The sequence below is a fragment of the Zalophus californianus genome, chromosome 17 (assembly GCF_009762305.2).
Source record: "Zalophus californianus isolate mZalCal1 chromosome 17, mZalCal1.pri.v2, whole genome shotgun sequence".
Lineage (NCBI taxonomy): Eukaryota > Metazoa > Chordata > Mammalia > Carnivora > Otariidae > Zalophus > Zalophus californianus.
This window is the reverse complement of record NC_045611.1, coordinates 43,931,664-43,946,647: the sequence shown is the minus strand read 5'-3', so window position 1 is coordinate 43,946,647 and position 14,984 is coordinate 43,931,664. Positions and strand designations below refer to the sequence as shown.

The following is a 14,984-nucleotide window of genomic DNA, read 5'->3' as shown; positions in this document are numbered from 1 at the left end:
TGATGTGGGGCTAGTGTCAGTGCTGGTGTGGAGTGGACAAGCAATGGCAGAGGTATCAGCTCTTATGCCCTGTTCCTCCCGGTGTGGGCATTTCTTCATTTCCAGGGTGGTCTGGGGTTTAAACATTGTTTTGCCTATCCAGTGGCCCCTAATCTCCAAGACAACTATGTCAGCCATCCTGGGGGTCCTTTCTTTACTTCTGAATGGACTCCCAAGAGTGCAAAACCTTGAAGGGAGTGCTTTGCCCGCTGAGGGTCCATCCACGGTCTTTTGGGAACAGCCTTCCACTTTCTTTGGGGAACTGGCCCCACTCTCAGTCTGTGGGGTTTCCTAGGTGGTACACTGCTCTCTGGCTTCAGCTCTAGGCACATGCCCCAGGCGTGGCCAGTCAGAGACAAATCAGAGTACCCCATCTCCCGGCTTCTGTGACTGGCTTAGGGACAGGCAGATGACCTACACTGGGACAATAGGAGTCAGCAGTGGGACTTCTGCTGTAACTATTGAGAGAGAAGCCTGTCTCTCCACGGAGATGGCTAAATGTACATCATAAGCTTGGAGCAGGAGGAGACAACCATGCCCTACATACAGACGTGGCTGGAGAATGAGGCTATGCATGTCTTCAAATATCCAGTCTCCATTTCTTCCCCAGAATTAGTATTTATAGCTGCACTCAGGACCACCCAGTGCAAGACATGTCTTCCAGCCGCCTCTGCAGCCAGATGGGGCCCTTCTGTGAAGTTCTGGCCAATGGGATGTGAACAGAAGTGGTATGTCCTACTTCTGGGTTATGCCCTCAAAGAGAGGAGGCCTGAACCTCCCTGTCCCCTCTTCTTTCCTGGCCAACTTGCATGAATGTAGATGTGGTCGGGAGCAGACGATTGCAATACTACAGGGGAGGCAGAACCACATGATAGAAGGAGTCTGTGTCCCTGACTTGAAGGAACCAAACTGGTTATTCTTGGACTGTTCATGAGAGAGAAATAAGCTTCTATCGAGTTTAAGTCACTGCAATTTTGAGCCTCCGTTACAGCATTTGGACCTAGAGCCTACTTCATATAGAAGCCAACATAGAAAAAGGAAAAGGCAGGGATGAAAGTCAAAGAAACTTGAGTCCTAGTGACATCATTTGAGCCCCTGAATCCAGCCATGCCTGAAGGCCTCAAATTTAAACAATTAAAGGTAGATATATCCTTGTTGTAGTTAAGATACTTGGCATCATTTTCTGTCATTTACAACTGCAAATGCTGACTGATACAGTGTGGTCCAGGGAACATCTTATGACGAGATATGGGAAACTCCGCACCCACCCGCCCATGCCTAGGGACCTCTCTTACAGGGATGTAGCGTCCACGGTGAAAGCAGCCGCAGTGGTCCTGAGACACACAGTCTGTGCCATCAAAAATGAGTCCAGGGTCACACTGGCAGCCCTCATAGCATTGGGTAGAACAGTGTGCAGGGCTGGTAGGCTGGACACAGCCTCCATCACAGGTCCGTGCGCAGATGCTGTAGTGGCTTCGGGGTGGACAAGCCATGGCTGCAGGTGGATGGCAAAGGCCCGTGCTTAGGATTCAAGTTTCCCTCTCCAATCCTGTTGCCTCCTGCTCTGGTCAGGCTAGCGTCCCATTGATATTTTCCAACCTTCACACCTTTGCAATTACAGTTCTCTTTCTCTTGGATGCCCTCCCCACCCCCCTACACTCTACTTAGCCAATTCCATCTATGTCCAGGCTTCTCTGATCCCCATCAGGATGGGCTCTTCCTGCTGCCTGCCACCTGCCCCAGATACATTCCAGACCCAGCCAGAGCACTCACGGCAAAGCTTGGGGCCCCTCCAGAGCTTCACAGGGATGCCAGCTTCCTGACAGGCTGCAGTAAAGGCAGTGAGGGCATCACAGAGACCAAGGTGCTGGCCATGGGTATGACATATGTCTTGCAGGCATATCCTGAGGAAAGGCCTGGGGCTGATATGGCCCAGGCAGCGGCCAAAGGGACCATCTGGTGCCCGTAGAAGTCTACACAGTTTGGAAGCATTGACGATCTGGGCAAGTTGCGTGGGGCAGCTGATGCTAAAGTCAAGATTGGGCTGGGGCAGCGGGCAGGGGTTAGTGACCAGGCCCTTGGGCCAGGATCTTTTGTCTAGAGGCAGGTCAAGGGGGCCAACTTTGCCACCAAAGGCCCCACAGATCCCCACCAGCTGGCCGTGGAAGGTGGAAGGCACAGTTAGGCGCACCTGGCTGCCCCAGTCATACATGAGATGTAGCCCACAGGCCGTGTACACCACCACATGGCGGCCCTCCAACGTGGCCCAGGCCCTGCCCTCTGCCCATACCCAGGGCAGCTGGCAGTGCTCACCATCCACCTGCGGAGGAGGAAAGGGGTCAGGATTGGGGCTGTGAAGGCTGAGCCTGCTCCCATGCCATTTCCCTGAACTTTGCACTTTGCGTTCGCTCTGCCTGGTTTGCCCCTTCCCAGATGTCCACATGGACCCCTCCCTCACCTCCTTCAGATCTTGACTCAAGTATTACTTTCTCGGTGGGGTCTTCCTCATCACCTTATTTAAGTGCTAAACCTCTTTACTCTGTTCTTACACTCTCTCTCTTCCCGGTTTTATTTTTTTTCATAGTTCTTATACCCATCATCAGATGTACTACTTATTTTACTGATTTATTTACTTATCATCTGTTTCCCTGGAGGAATGTGAGCTCTCCCAGGACTTGCTCCCCATCAAATCCTCCAGGGCCTTCCTGGACCACAGAGAGACTCTCCATACAATTTACCGAAATAATCCTGAATGACTGATTTTCTCCAATCCTGGGTAGGAGGTGATAATGCATACCTAACAGTGACGCTTTAGTGAGCCATTACTGTGTTCCAGGCAATGCTTTTCTACCTTGTCACATACTTGCACCACCTCTTAAGCCTTGAAGGGCAGACAACGCCCATTGTTTTTACACATGGTGGGGGAAACTGAGGCGCTTCCAGGAGGGAGAGGGCGGGGCGTGGGCGCAGTCCAGTGGACGCCTACCGTGATGACGCCGACAAGGGTGCGGTCTAGCTGCAGGTGGTGCCCGGAGAGGTTGAGGTGCAGGCTGAGCAGCCCGGCCCCATCGCGGGCCACGTCTAGGCTGAAGGGACAGGGCCCCTGGCTTGCAGTGCGGGCCAGCACGTGGAGGCAGGGCTCAGAAGGGGAGGGCGCCGGCGGGGGCAGCGTGAGCACGCGGCCATCGAAGGCGAGCACGTGCGCGGGCCCGGCGAGGGCGCAGCTGCCTCGGCCTTCGGGCAGACACTGGCGCTCGCCTCCGCGCAGGCCGCACACTCGTCCGCGCCGGCACGGCCGCGGCGCGCACGTCACCGCGCCGCCGGGGCCGCAGTGGCAGCGGCGCGCGCAGCGGGGCCCGGGGTACCACACTGCCTCCAGAGCTCGGTAGCGGCCGGCGCGGAAGCAGCCGCACTTGGCCTCCCGCACGCAGGCGGCGCCGCTAAGCACGAAGCCCGCGTCGCACACGCAGCCTTCACAGCAGCGGCTGCCGCTGGCGCCGCGGCCGGGGCAGCTCTCTCTGCCAGCGCACGTGACTGGGCAGCACGGGCCGCACAGCTCGTAGTGCGAGTGCGGCGGACACCGCAAGGCTGGGGAGAGCCGCGGGGGTGGGAGGGTCAGAGCGAGGGAAAAGAGATGGGGAGACGCGGGGAAGAAATAGCGAGGGGCAGAGGAAGGCGTAAGCCGGTTGAGAGGAGCAGACCGTTAGACGGAGACGGAGGATGGGGGGCCCGGGCGGGGGGCGTGGAGAGCAACACCGCGGGGAGAGAGAACGAGGAACAGAGAATGGGAACGTGAGGTAGAGACAGTGAGGCACACAGAAGCACCGGGGAGACAGAGAGACAGTGACAATGAGACAGGCACAAAAGACGGGAAGATCTCGTTAATTAAACTGCTACCCCTCCAGGTCTAACTCCTCCGCAAGTCCCACCCTTCTGCGCCTGGCTCCACCCACCCAGGCCTGAACTTCCCCATTGGTCCTCCCGCGTCCCTCCTCCCCCCCCCCCCGCCCGGGTGTCCCAAATCCTAGCTCTTCCGAGCTTCTCCCGCTATCTCCGCCAACCCCCGCGCACTCACGACAGAAGTCAGGCGTCCTCCAGGGCCGCAGGTGCACGCCCAGAGCCTGACAGGCGACAGTGAAGGCGGCCAGGGCTCGGCAGACGATGTGACGAGCGCCGTAGTGGCGACACACGTCGTCCAGGCAGTTGTCCATGAACGGGAGCGGGTCCAGCGCGGCGTAGCATGGCCCGAAGGGACCCTCGGCCGCCGCCAGCAGCCCGCAGTACGCGTCTCCAGCGAATAGAATGCGCTTGGCCACTGGGCACGGGCTGGGACAGAGGGACCCGCAGAATGGGCCACAGCCCGGCACTTCTGCCACCTTCCAGGTGTCGGGCACCTGCACGGTGGGGCTGCTCGGGCCGTGCTGGCCACAGAGTCCGCACAGGTAGGGTCCATAGGGCCCCGGCAGCGTTACACGTGCCAGGCTGTCCCAGTCGTAGGTCAGGGAGAGGCCGAAGTCCGTGTCTACGCAGAGTTGGCGGCCTTGGTAGTAGGCACGGAGGCAGTGGCCGTGAAAGAAAGGCAGCGATTCCAGAATTCCATCCACCTACAGGGTGGGCATGCAGGTGGCGAGAACAGCGGGGGAAGGATGTAGGAGATTTCAGTAGAAATTCTTGGAAATGTCAATAAAAGATCAGAGAAGGATCAAGGGGAACATTGGTTAATAGGGGTAGTCATTAGGAATCATAAGGAGATTCAATGGACCATCAGTGGAGGGTAAGTAAAGGGTTCAGTGGTAGAGCGATTAGATAAGAGTTCATGAGGGGTCCGTGGGAGATCAACGAAGGGTAAAAAGAATAATTAGGGAGTCAGTAAGGGAGCAATGGGAGGATCAAGAAGAGGGATAATGGCAATGTGGATAGACAAATATAAGGTGTATGAGGATCAAGAGAATGCTTAAGGTGGCTTTGGGTGGCAATCGGGAGGCTCAGCAGGTGAGTAAAAGGGGGTGGAGTCAATGATTTTTAATGGGACAGTCTAAGGAAGGCTCCATGGGTGAGACTAAGAATCAAAGACAGGCACAATTGGGATAATAGAAAGCCCTGAGGATTCAATGGCAATAGGAAGCTCAATGGGAAGATCCATAGACATGTAAATGGTATCAATGTCGGTGGATTACTAGGAAGATTAACTGATAGCTCAGTACATATCTATGGTGTGTGGAGTGAGATCAAGAGGACAGTAATAGGGTTAATGGGCAAGTCAATATAACAGTGGTAGGATCAGTTGGGGAGGGGCAATGAATGGGTTCATGGGATATTCGATGGGGGAGAAAGGGAAGGTCAATGGAAAGATCAAGGCTGAGTCTATGGTTAAAGGGGAGTCAACTGAGGACTCAGTGGAGGGTTAATGGGAAGGTGATAGGAGACTCAAGGGTAATAGGAGTCTCAGAGAGTCGGTGGGAAGGGGTCAACAGGCAAGTCAATGGGCTGTTAAGAAATTGGAGGACATCTTTGAGGATCAGTGAGAGTCAATAAAGGGGGCATCAGCAGGAAAAGAGGGGACACTCCAGGTTACCTGTGGGTAGTGGGGACGGTAAGGGATAATGGGTTGATCTGGAGCCTTTGAAAACTCACCCGGATGCGGTTGAGATCTTTTGGACTCATGTCCAGCCTCAGGCCACAGGCTAAGAGGGTCAGGGCCTTGGTCCAGCCACGTGGCCGCAGCAGTGGGGTCAAATCCAGGCTGAAGGGCTGAAGGTTGGCATGGGCTGTGCCACAGAGACCCACCAGGCGGTAGACACAGGAGCCAGGGAATTCATAGTGGGTTCCTCCAAATGTGTGGAAGTGGAAGTCTCCAGTGGCCATGCAGACCGGTGACTTTTCCAGGACAGTGGGACCGGGTGGGGACTGGGCTAACAGGCAGTGGTACCAGCCACCTGTGGAGGCCTTGCAGTGACCATGGCACTTGTCAGGCCAACACTGGGGAAGCTTGCTCACCAGGGCACCAAGGGTCGGGCAGTGGCATTGCTGAGTACAGTTGTCTCTCCAGAAAGTCCGGCCTTGGTGCAGGAAGCAGGAGCAGTGGTCACGGGGCACACATCGGCCCCCTAGCAGCAGGTAGCTAGGTAGGCACTGGCAGGTCGGAGCACACGGGTGGCTACAGTGATCTGGGGCAGCGGGGTTGGCACATGTGGCTGGGCATGCAGAGCCACATGGAACAAAGCGGGAGTTTTCTGGGCACTGAGGACTGGGGCTGGGGAGCAGGGGTGGGAAAGGTGGGGAAACCAGTGGTGGGGCCACAGAGCTCGGCGCAGGGGCCAAGGTGGCTGTGGGGGAGAGAGAGAAGATCAGGCACATATGAGTCCCAGGGGTCTGGGTCACCAGTCCTCTCCTTCCCAGGACTTAGGAGTCATGCCCCAATCTCTGACCCCTTAGACCACAGCCCTGGGCACCTTGCAATCGACAGCCTAGGACTCCATCTGTGATGCCACAGACCTCCTCCACAGGGCAGCTGAAGGGGACACAGGCCACACCCTCCCCTAGTTGGCAGGTACAGGAGGAGGAGCAATTCTGGATGAGGACTGTCTGGCCAGGCTGTGGAGGAGGGGAGGGAGGGTGAAAAGGGAGATAGCATTGAAGGGAGGGTGCAGCCGGAGGTTCTGAGATGAGACCCATACAAGGAAGTGCACGGAGATCCAAGGCAAAGTGGGAGGACCCAAGTGAAGCTCCGACAAGGACCCAAGAGGATGCTCACAGGGAAGTACTGGCCATGGTGGAAGCAAGGACAGTGGTCCGCGGGGACGCAGTCACGCCCAGCTGGGAAGAATCCATCCTCACACTCACAGCCCTCAGCACAGGGAGTGGGGAGCTGCACCACTTCCTGAACGCCGGGACAGGCCGCAGGGCAGGGGTTCACACACAGACTGTAGTGGCTGTTGGGGAGGCACCGCATGGCTGTGGAGAGGGGGCTTGTCAGACACAGGCAAGCCAGGGGCATACCCTCCGCTGACCCCGCACCCTCAGATTGCAGACCTCCCCCTCGGATTAACCTCGACAGCAATAACAACCAGCAGAGACTGAGCAGTGTCTGCATGCTATGCAGGGCGCTAGCTACTTGAATGCATCCCAGATAGGACTAACATGGCTTCCCTGCTCTCTGTCTTTTCTGGGGTTTTCCCTCCCAATCCCAGTCCCAGCTGAGGGGGTTGACTATTACTTGAATCACCAAGTGATCCCACCTTTTACCCTGCTTGTCTGGGTCCGTTGGGGACTTGTCAGTGGCTTCTAGTGGTGGATGTCTTTTCTTGCCCTCTCTACCCTTCTAATAATAATACCCCCACTTGCTTTTTGATAACTACCCATCCTTACTTTACTTTCAACATGTGGACTGAGGTGATTTCACATCCAGGTTCCAGGGATGTGTACGGAACCCAGAGCTGACTAATCAGATTATTCTTCCCTCCTCTGGATCACAGTAACTGGACAGGCAAAACCCGTGGGTGGTGGACCCTGGGACTTCTGCTGGGGCCACTGGGAAAAGCGTGTAACATTTTTGCAAAGGCTTTGAAGCTGATAGAATTGTCAGCCTGAAGTTGCCAAAGCCTTGCTGGTACCACAGAGGAGAATCTGCTTGAGAATAAAGCTAGCACGGAGAGAGGAAGGAAGGGACGAACAAGATGGAGAAGGAGAAAAATTGACTTTTTTTTTTTTTAACTGCAGTTGGAAATTCTTAATCCCGCTAAGCCTGAGGATAGGAACACCCTGAGTCTTCGCAGTTATATACGCTTCAGATTGTTTGGTCTTTCTTCCTTCAGTTTGAATTGGGACTCTGACGTTGCCATTAGGAGTTCTGCTTGATATAGTGGCCACATTGTGTATCCAGCTAGTTGGGCCAGGGCTGGGGAAATGACCATGACAGACAGAGGTGGAGGTGGCCATCAGTCTGTAAGTAAAGAGCAACCCATACAGATTTCCTCCAAGAACATTTGAACGTAGAGGCAGAAAGAGGTCAGAAGGAGATAGACACTGATACCACAATGATAAGTCAAGGTGGGGCCGAGAGTCCATGAGGATTATGGAGGATACATGTGGACAGAGAAATTGGAAGTTGATGAGAATTTGTTATATGAACAAAATATTCAGGTGCCAGCTAGTAAGTCATTTTCTAGGTGTGTGACTCTGGGCCAATTCCTTAACCATCTATGCCTTGGTTTCCCTCACCCATAAGATGTACTTGCCTGATGGGGCTGTTGGGAGAATTGAGAGCTTAGCACTGACAATGCACACAGTGAGGTCAGCTGTTCTTTTTGTGTTACTACTGGAAGTATTTTTACATTATTGTTGGGAGTGAAACTATAGCATAGGGTGTCAGAGAGAGGATTCTGGAGCCAGGTGACAAGCCAGTTCCGCCCCCTGCTGACTGTGAGATCTGGAAAATTCTCGGTGCCTCTGTCCCCGACTATAGGAGGCAGACAATTGTCCCTCTCTCCTAGAGCAGCTCAGAGATGGAGTGAGCTGACTTAAAGCAGGTAAAACAGGTTCTCAGACCCAGCCTTGTGTCCAGGTCTCCTGGAGGGCTTGTTAAAACAGATTGCTGGGTGCCACTCCAGAGTTTCTGATTCAGTAAGTCTGGGACAGGGCAAGAATTTGCATTGTAAACAAGCCCTGAATATTGCTGCTGCAGCTGCTGGTCCAGGGGGAACAATTTTAACACAGCACCCGAAACTGAATGAGTGCTTTTTAAATGTTAGCTAAGGGATAAAATCAAATCTGTTTTCCCAACCATAGGGTGTGCAGGACTCTGTCCTGTTTGGTGCTGTATCATTAGCGTGGGCCCGACACGTAGTAGGCCCTCAACTAACACCTGTGTTATGAACGAAGCCCAGACCGCGGTCTCCCGCCGCGGACCCCACCCGACCGGAAAGCTCTCTGGCGGGGGACGTACGGCAAAAGCTGGGAGCCCTCCAGGGCCTCATATCCGCACCAGCCGTCTGGCAGGCAGCCACGTAGGCTTGCAGGAAGGCACAGAGCACTTTGCGGTTCCCGCCGGCGCGGCCCATGTCGGCCACGCAGGCCTGGAAGAAGGGCTCGGGCGGCAGAAGTGCGTGGCAGGGTGCCAGCGGGCCGCCGGGCTCGCGCAGGAGGCCGCAAGAGCCACGCCACGCTGCGTCTGCGCCCGCGGCCTCGGCGGCCGGTGGACAGCCCGAACCCGGGCAGGGACGTGGCGCCGCGCAGGGCCCGGGCCTCGGCAGCTGCAGGTCATCCGACGCCTTGCCGTTGAAGTTGCCGCAGAGGCCGCGCGTGAGGCCGCGGTAGGCCGCAGGCAGCTCCACGCTCAGGTGGCCACCGGGCCCGAAAAGCAGGCGCGGGCCCCCACGCACCGCGAGCACCACCGAGGCGCCCCGCGCGAAGGCGCGCACCCTGCCCTCGGTCAGCTGGAAGGGCAGGCAGCGCCGCACGCCGTCCACCTGCGGGCAGGGATGGGGCAGCCCGCAGTGAGAGGGGAGGGCCGGGTCTGGGGAGAACTGGGAGGAGTCTGGGAGGAGGGGTGGTGCGGGCAGTGTGTGCAAGGAGGAAGAGAGGTGGTGTGCCAGAACGGGGGAAGGGTGCACAGGGACTGCCGGGGTGATAAGAGCGACAGTGGGTGAAGGAGAGGAGTCAAGGGGTAGGGACATTCAAGGCAGTGCTTGGGGAGTGGGTATTGTGGGAAGGTGCGTGGAGACCTAGAGAGGGGAAGCTGAGTGAGGGGGAGGGAGAGTGGTGAGGTGGGCCCGGAGTTCAGGGAGAGAGGGGAAACCCCTTACTCAGGGACCGGAGCGGGACCTGAGGGCATCCGTGGACCTGGGGGCTGGGAGGCAGCAGAGGTCGGTAGAGCGGGGAAGGAAGGGGGGGGGCGTGGAGGCAGGAGGAGGAGAGAGGGGAGGGGCTACTGTGGAGAGGAAAGGAGGGGGAGACCTGGAAAGGAAAGGCAGTGGAGAGGCAGGGGCACCAGAGAGGGGGTTGGGCCAGCAGGGAGCAGGGGTCAAGGAAGGCTGGGTGGGCTTCGTGGGGAAGAGGTGATGGTAGTCGTGGAGCAGGAGAGGGCTCATGGAGACCCCGGTGGAAGAGGGAAAGAGACCGAGATGAAGACTGGGGGTGGGGGAGATAAGGCGGGGTGGGTGTGGGGAGTGAAGAGAGAGAGGAAGGAAGTGGGAGAGACAGAGCCTGAGCAGCATGGAACGGGGATGTGCAGACCCAACTATTGAGAGAGGGATTGAAAGGGGAAGGGGCAGGAGGAGAGGATGGGGGAAGTGGAGAAGGGAGAAGAAGGAGGAGAGTGGAAATGAGGTTGTTGGAGAGAGGCGGGCATCAGGCGGCGGCACTCAGAGACCCCACGTGTCAGAACAGAGACTGCCAGGCAGCTGAAAGGAGGCGGAGCACAGGGCGGGGGCTCACCGTGATGTATCCCCAGTCCTCCCAGTCTAGGCCGAAGCGGTGGCCGTGCACGCAGAGCAGCGCGCGGCGGCGCTCGGGCGTCCGTGGGCTTTTCTCCAGCACCACCTCGAAGGGCCACACACCCCGAAGGCGGCCCGTGCCCGTGCTCACCAACGAAGAGGTGCAGGCGCCCGGGAGGTGGAAGGTGGTGCCGTCGAAGGTGCGGTAACGGAGTCCGTCTGAGGCGAGGCAGAGGCCTGGGCCGCCCGGGGCTGAGCGGCAGGGTTTGCAGACCATCCGGCCGCCAGGGCGGCAGCGGCAGCAGCGGCTGGTCGCGGGGTGCGGGGACGACAGCGGCGCGCCGGGTTCCAAGTAGCGGCCGGCTCTCAGGCAGCCGCACTGAGCCGCGGGCACGCAGTCGGCGCCACTCAGCAGAAAGCCCGCGTCGCACACGCAGCCCTCGCGGCAGAGCCCAGGGCCGTCGCAGCCAGGCGGTGGCTTCAGCCCCGCGCAAGTGGCTGAGCAAGCCGGAGCGCACAGCGTGTAGCGCGAGTGTGCGGGGCACAGGGGGCCTGCGGGAGCAAGTGCGATTGGAGGATTACTTCGAGGCATGTGGCTGTTGGGAATCTCCCCCTCCCCCTTGGGGCTAGGATGGGGCATCTGGGGCCCTGCAGGGGTAAAGCTCTACTTAGGCAGAGCTGCAGGAACCTCCAGATGGCAAAAGACCAGGTGGTGTGGATCAGAGGCAGAGCTAATCTGTAGGGCTTGGATGGGTAAGGGTTAGGGGGCTGGACCATGAACAGGTTTGAGTCCGTGAGAGGTAAGGGCTGAAGGGCTGGACCATAATCAGGGCTAAGAAGAAGGAAGGGTGAGAGCTGGGGGCTGGACTTTCGTCAGAGTAGGCCTGACACTGGATGGGCCAGTCTCGGGGTGGAGGGATGGGTGGAGGCTGGCTCAGTGGGAAGTACAGGGTCTCAGGGATACACTGTGCAGGGATGAGCTGGCGCCCTGGGATGAGCAACAGCCAAGGAGCTGAACCTCTGTCAGGAGTGGGACCAGGTTCCCCAGATGAGCAAAGGTGGAGAGGCTGACTGAAGCCCTAGGCACTCACTGCACAGACTCGACTTCCGCCAGGGGAAGACTTGGCCACCCAGCAGCTGGCAAGTTTCACAGTAGAGGCTGAGCATGGGGCAGGGTCCAATGCCTAGACATACATCCACCATACAATCTTGGACATAGGGACCTGGTGCCAGCATCTCGTGGCACAGCTGGAAGGGCCCCAGGGGGTCCAAGAGGATGTCACAGATGTGGGCAAAGTGGGCTGGGGTGCTGGTGGTCCGCAGGGTGACACAGGATGGTGGCAGTGGCGGCATCTTGTCAGCAGCATCCGGGCACCCAGTCGGGGAACCCACCAGATAGCTATGGCCAAAGGCCCAAACCAATGCATCCTCAGGCAGCTTGGTGCCCAGCACAATTCCAGGCACCTGGAGGTCATCCATGGGATCCCCGTTGTAGTCAGCACACAGCCCCACCACATGGCCCATATATGCTGCTGGAAGATCCACTACCACGCGGATCCCGGGGGCATAGGTCACCCGCAGGCCAAAGGGGCAGCTGACCACAGTGTCCCAGCCATGGCGAAAGATGAGGGTACTGTTGCTCACAGCCTGGAATGGTAGATTCTGCCAGTCTCCATTCACCTGTGTGAGGAAGGTATGTCAAGCTGGGGCTCTAGGGACCCAGTATCAGTACCCAGGATGCCTATGTCCCTAGGTAAGAGCAGGGCCTCCAGAAGGCCTTGTTGAGGCACTAGGGGTCTGTCTACAATAACCTGAGAAAAAAAAAAGAAAGAAGAAGAAGAAAAAAAAAAGCTTGGGATGCTGTCCACGGTACTGCTAGTCTTTCCAACAAATACTTGGATGGTGAGAACTGTGGATTCTGGGATTTGGGCCTGTAGTGTTCCTGGATCAGATTTGGGGATTTGAAAGTGACAGCCTCTCAAAGTGACACATGTGCAGTGTCTGGCACTTAGTCTGTGTTCAATAAATATTTGTTGAACTAATGCACGGATGAATGAATGAGGCTCATTGGCTTGGTCAGGCTGTAGAGTCCTAGGGATGCTGGGATTTCTAGGTAATGCAGGGTGCTGTGCAAATGGCTCAGGGCGGGGAGGTCTGTCCACAACACATACAAATGTTGAAGCCGCTATCCATGGTCTAACCATATTTGCCCATAGCAGCTGGGGCTAGGGGTATAAGAATTGGGGGTGAGGGTTTGTAAGCTTTGGGAATAGGGGATTTAAAATTCCTGGATTGGGTCTGGGGATGCCACTTGGACTGAAACTGGGTCTGAAATTCAGTGAACACATATAACCTGTGTTATAGTGCCTGCAATACAGCAGGTATTCAGTAAGTGATTGTTGAATGAATAAACGAGATTCTTGGGTCAGGACTGGGGTTTCAAGAGCCCAGAATCAGCGCTAAAAGCTCGGTTATCCTGGGGCCCACAATGAAGGCTCTAGGATTCTTGAGTCAAAGCTAGGAGTTGTTGTCCCAGACACTCCAGGCCAGGAGTAATTGTCTCAAACACATAGGTTGAACTCTCTGAAACTGCCACATTTGTAGGGGAAAAAAAAAAAAAAACAAACCATCAAATATTGGCAGCTTCATATGGTCCAATTTTAAATAACTACATGTGTCAGGACAGTGAACTGTGATAATTAAGAGTCAAATTAAGTAATTTGACTTTGGAGTCAAGTTATCTGGGTTCAAATCTTGGCTTCTGGTTTGTTTAGCTGTCTCACTTGGGCAATTTATTATTTATTTATTTATTTATTTATTTATTAAAGATTTTATTTATCTGACAGAGAGAGACACAGCAAGAGAGGCAAGCAGGGGGAGAGGGAGAGGGAGAAGCAGGCTTCCTGCGGAGCAGGGAGCCCGATGCGGGACTTGATCCCAGGACCCTGGGACCATGACCTGAGCCGAAGGCAGACGCTTAACGACTGAGCCACCCAGGCGCCCCTCACTTTGGCAATTTATTTAACTTCTCTGTAAAATGAGAAAAATAATAATATTCACTGGGAAAAAATTGTTCTAAGGATAAAGTAAGGACTTGTAATTGTGCGGCAGTGTTTCTTGGGGCATCAGAGAGATCTTAGGTTCTGGGATTAGGGTCCCTTAGGGCCCCCTAGGGCTAGACCCCTGGTCCCAGGAGAAGCATAAAACCTGGTCCTAACTCACATGCCTCCAGGGGCCAGGCAAATAACTAAATGAGTGAAGTGGAGAGGGTGGGTTGTGATGGGGACTGTGACAAACTGGAGAGAAAGTATGTGTCCCTGGCTAGAGAGGAAAGTCCCAACCACAAGTGGCCATTAGAATAGGAGACCCATTGCCAGGGCTTCTCGTTTCTCAACAGATACTATACGTCCAGCCTTCCTCATTTAAAAGTGGTAATTCAAATTAACAAGTCAGGAAACAAATGTTGATGAGGATGCAGAGGAAAGGGAACCCTCTTACGCTGCTGGTGGGAATGCAAGCTGGAAAACAGTATGGAGGTTCCTCAGAAAGTTAAAAATAGAGCTACCCTACTACCCAGCAATTGTACTACTAGGTATCTACCCTGAAGATACAAATGTAGTGATCTGAAGGGTCACCTGCACCCCAGTGTTTATAGCAGCAGTGTTCACAACAGCCAAACTATGAAAAGGGCCCAGAGGCCCATCGACAGATGAATGGATAAAGAAGATGTGGTGTGTGTATATATATATATATAGTGGAATATTATTCAGCCCTCAAAAAGAATGAAATCTTGCCATTTGCAATGACGTAGATGGAACTAGAGGGTATTACACTAAGTGAAATAAGTCAATCAGAGAAAGACAATTATATGATTTCACGCATATGTGGAATTTAAGAAACAAAACAGAGGAGCAGAGAGGAAGGGAGGGAAAAATAAAACAAGACAAAATCAGAGAGGGAGACAAACCATAAGAGGCTCTTAACTATAGGAAATAAACTTAAGGTTGATAGAGGGGAGGGGGGGAGGGGGTAGCTGGTAACGGGCATTAAAGAGGGCACGTGATGTAATGAGCACTGGGTGTTATATGCAACTGATGAATCACTGAACTCTACCTCAGAAACTAATAATACACTATATGTTAATTAATTAATTTAAATAAAGTAAAATAAAATAAAATAAAAGACTTATAAAAACAAAAATATACCATGTTGGTGGGCTGGCAAACTCAACAGTCTGCCCAGTTGGAGTTATAGATTCAATGCAATCCCAATAAAAAAAATCCACCCCAAAATTAAAAAAGTGGTAATTCAGTAATAAATTAAAAATATTGCCAAGGCAAACTCCTGATGCAAAATAACTGTTGGTGTCTGGGTCCTGTCCTCTGTGGTCGGTGAATACTCAGCCCCATGGCCCCACAAATCCTCTCCCAGTGTCTCTTCCCAGGGCCTTTCCTACCTCGATGAGAAAATTTGCCATGTTAAAGTGGTGTCAGAATCATTGGGGACTCTGAA

At 54.9% G+C, this 14,984-nt stretch overlaps 1 protein-coding gene across 1 annotated transcript in view; it reads right to left on the bottom strand.

Moving 5' to 3' along the window:
• LOC113935423 (IgGFc-binding protein-like) overlaps positions 1-14,984 on the bottom strand; it is a 29,801-nt gene that overhangs the window by 4,584 nt on the left and 10,233 nt on the right. The window contains exons 6-15 of the mRNA XM_027617395.2: positions 11,564-12,152; positions 10,474-11,024; positions 8,984-9,506; positions 6,794-6,993; positions 6,492-6,633; positions 5,674-6,365; positions 4,115-4,643; positions 3,026-3,627; positions 1,813-2,359; positions 1,335-1,534 (exon numbers count right to left, since the gene is read on the bottom strand). Coding sequence (XP_027473196.1) covers positions 1,335-1,534; positions 1,813-2,359; positions 3,026-3,627; positions 4,115-4,643; positions 5,674-6,365; positions 6,492-6,633; positions 6,794-6,993; positions 8,984-9,506; positions 10,474-11,024; positions 11,564-12,152 — 4,575 coding nt within the window. The remainder of the gene's footprint in view (positions 1-1,334; positions 1,535-1,812; positions 2,360-3,025; positions 3,628-4,114; positions 4,644-5,673; positions 6,366-6,491; positions 6,634-6,793; positions 6,994-8,983; positions 9,507-10,473; positions 11,025-11,563; positions 12,153-14,984) is intronic.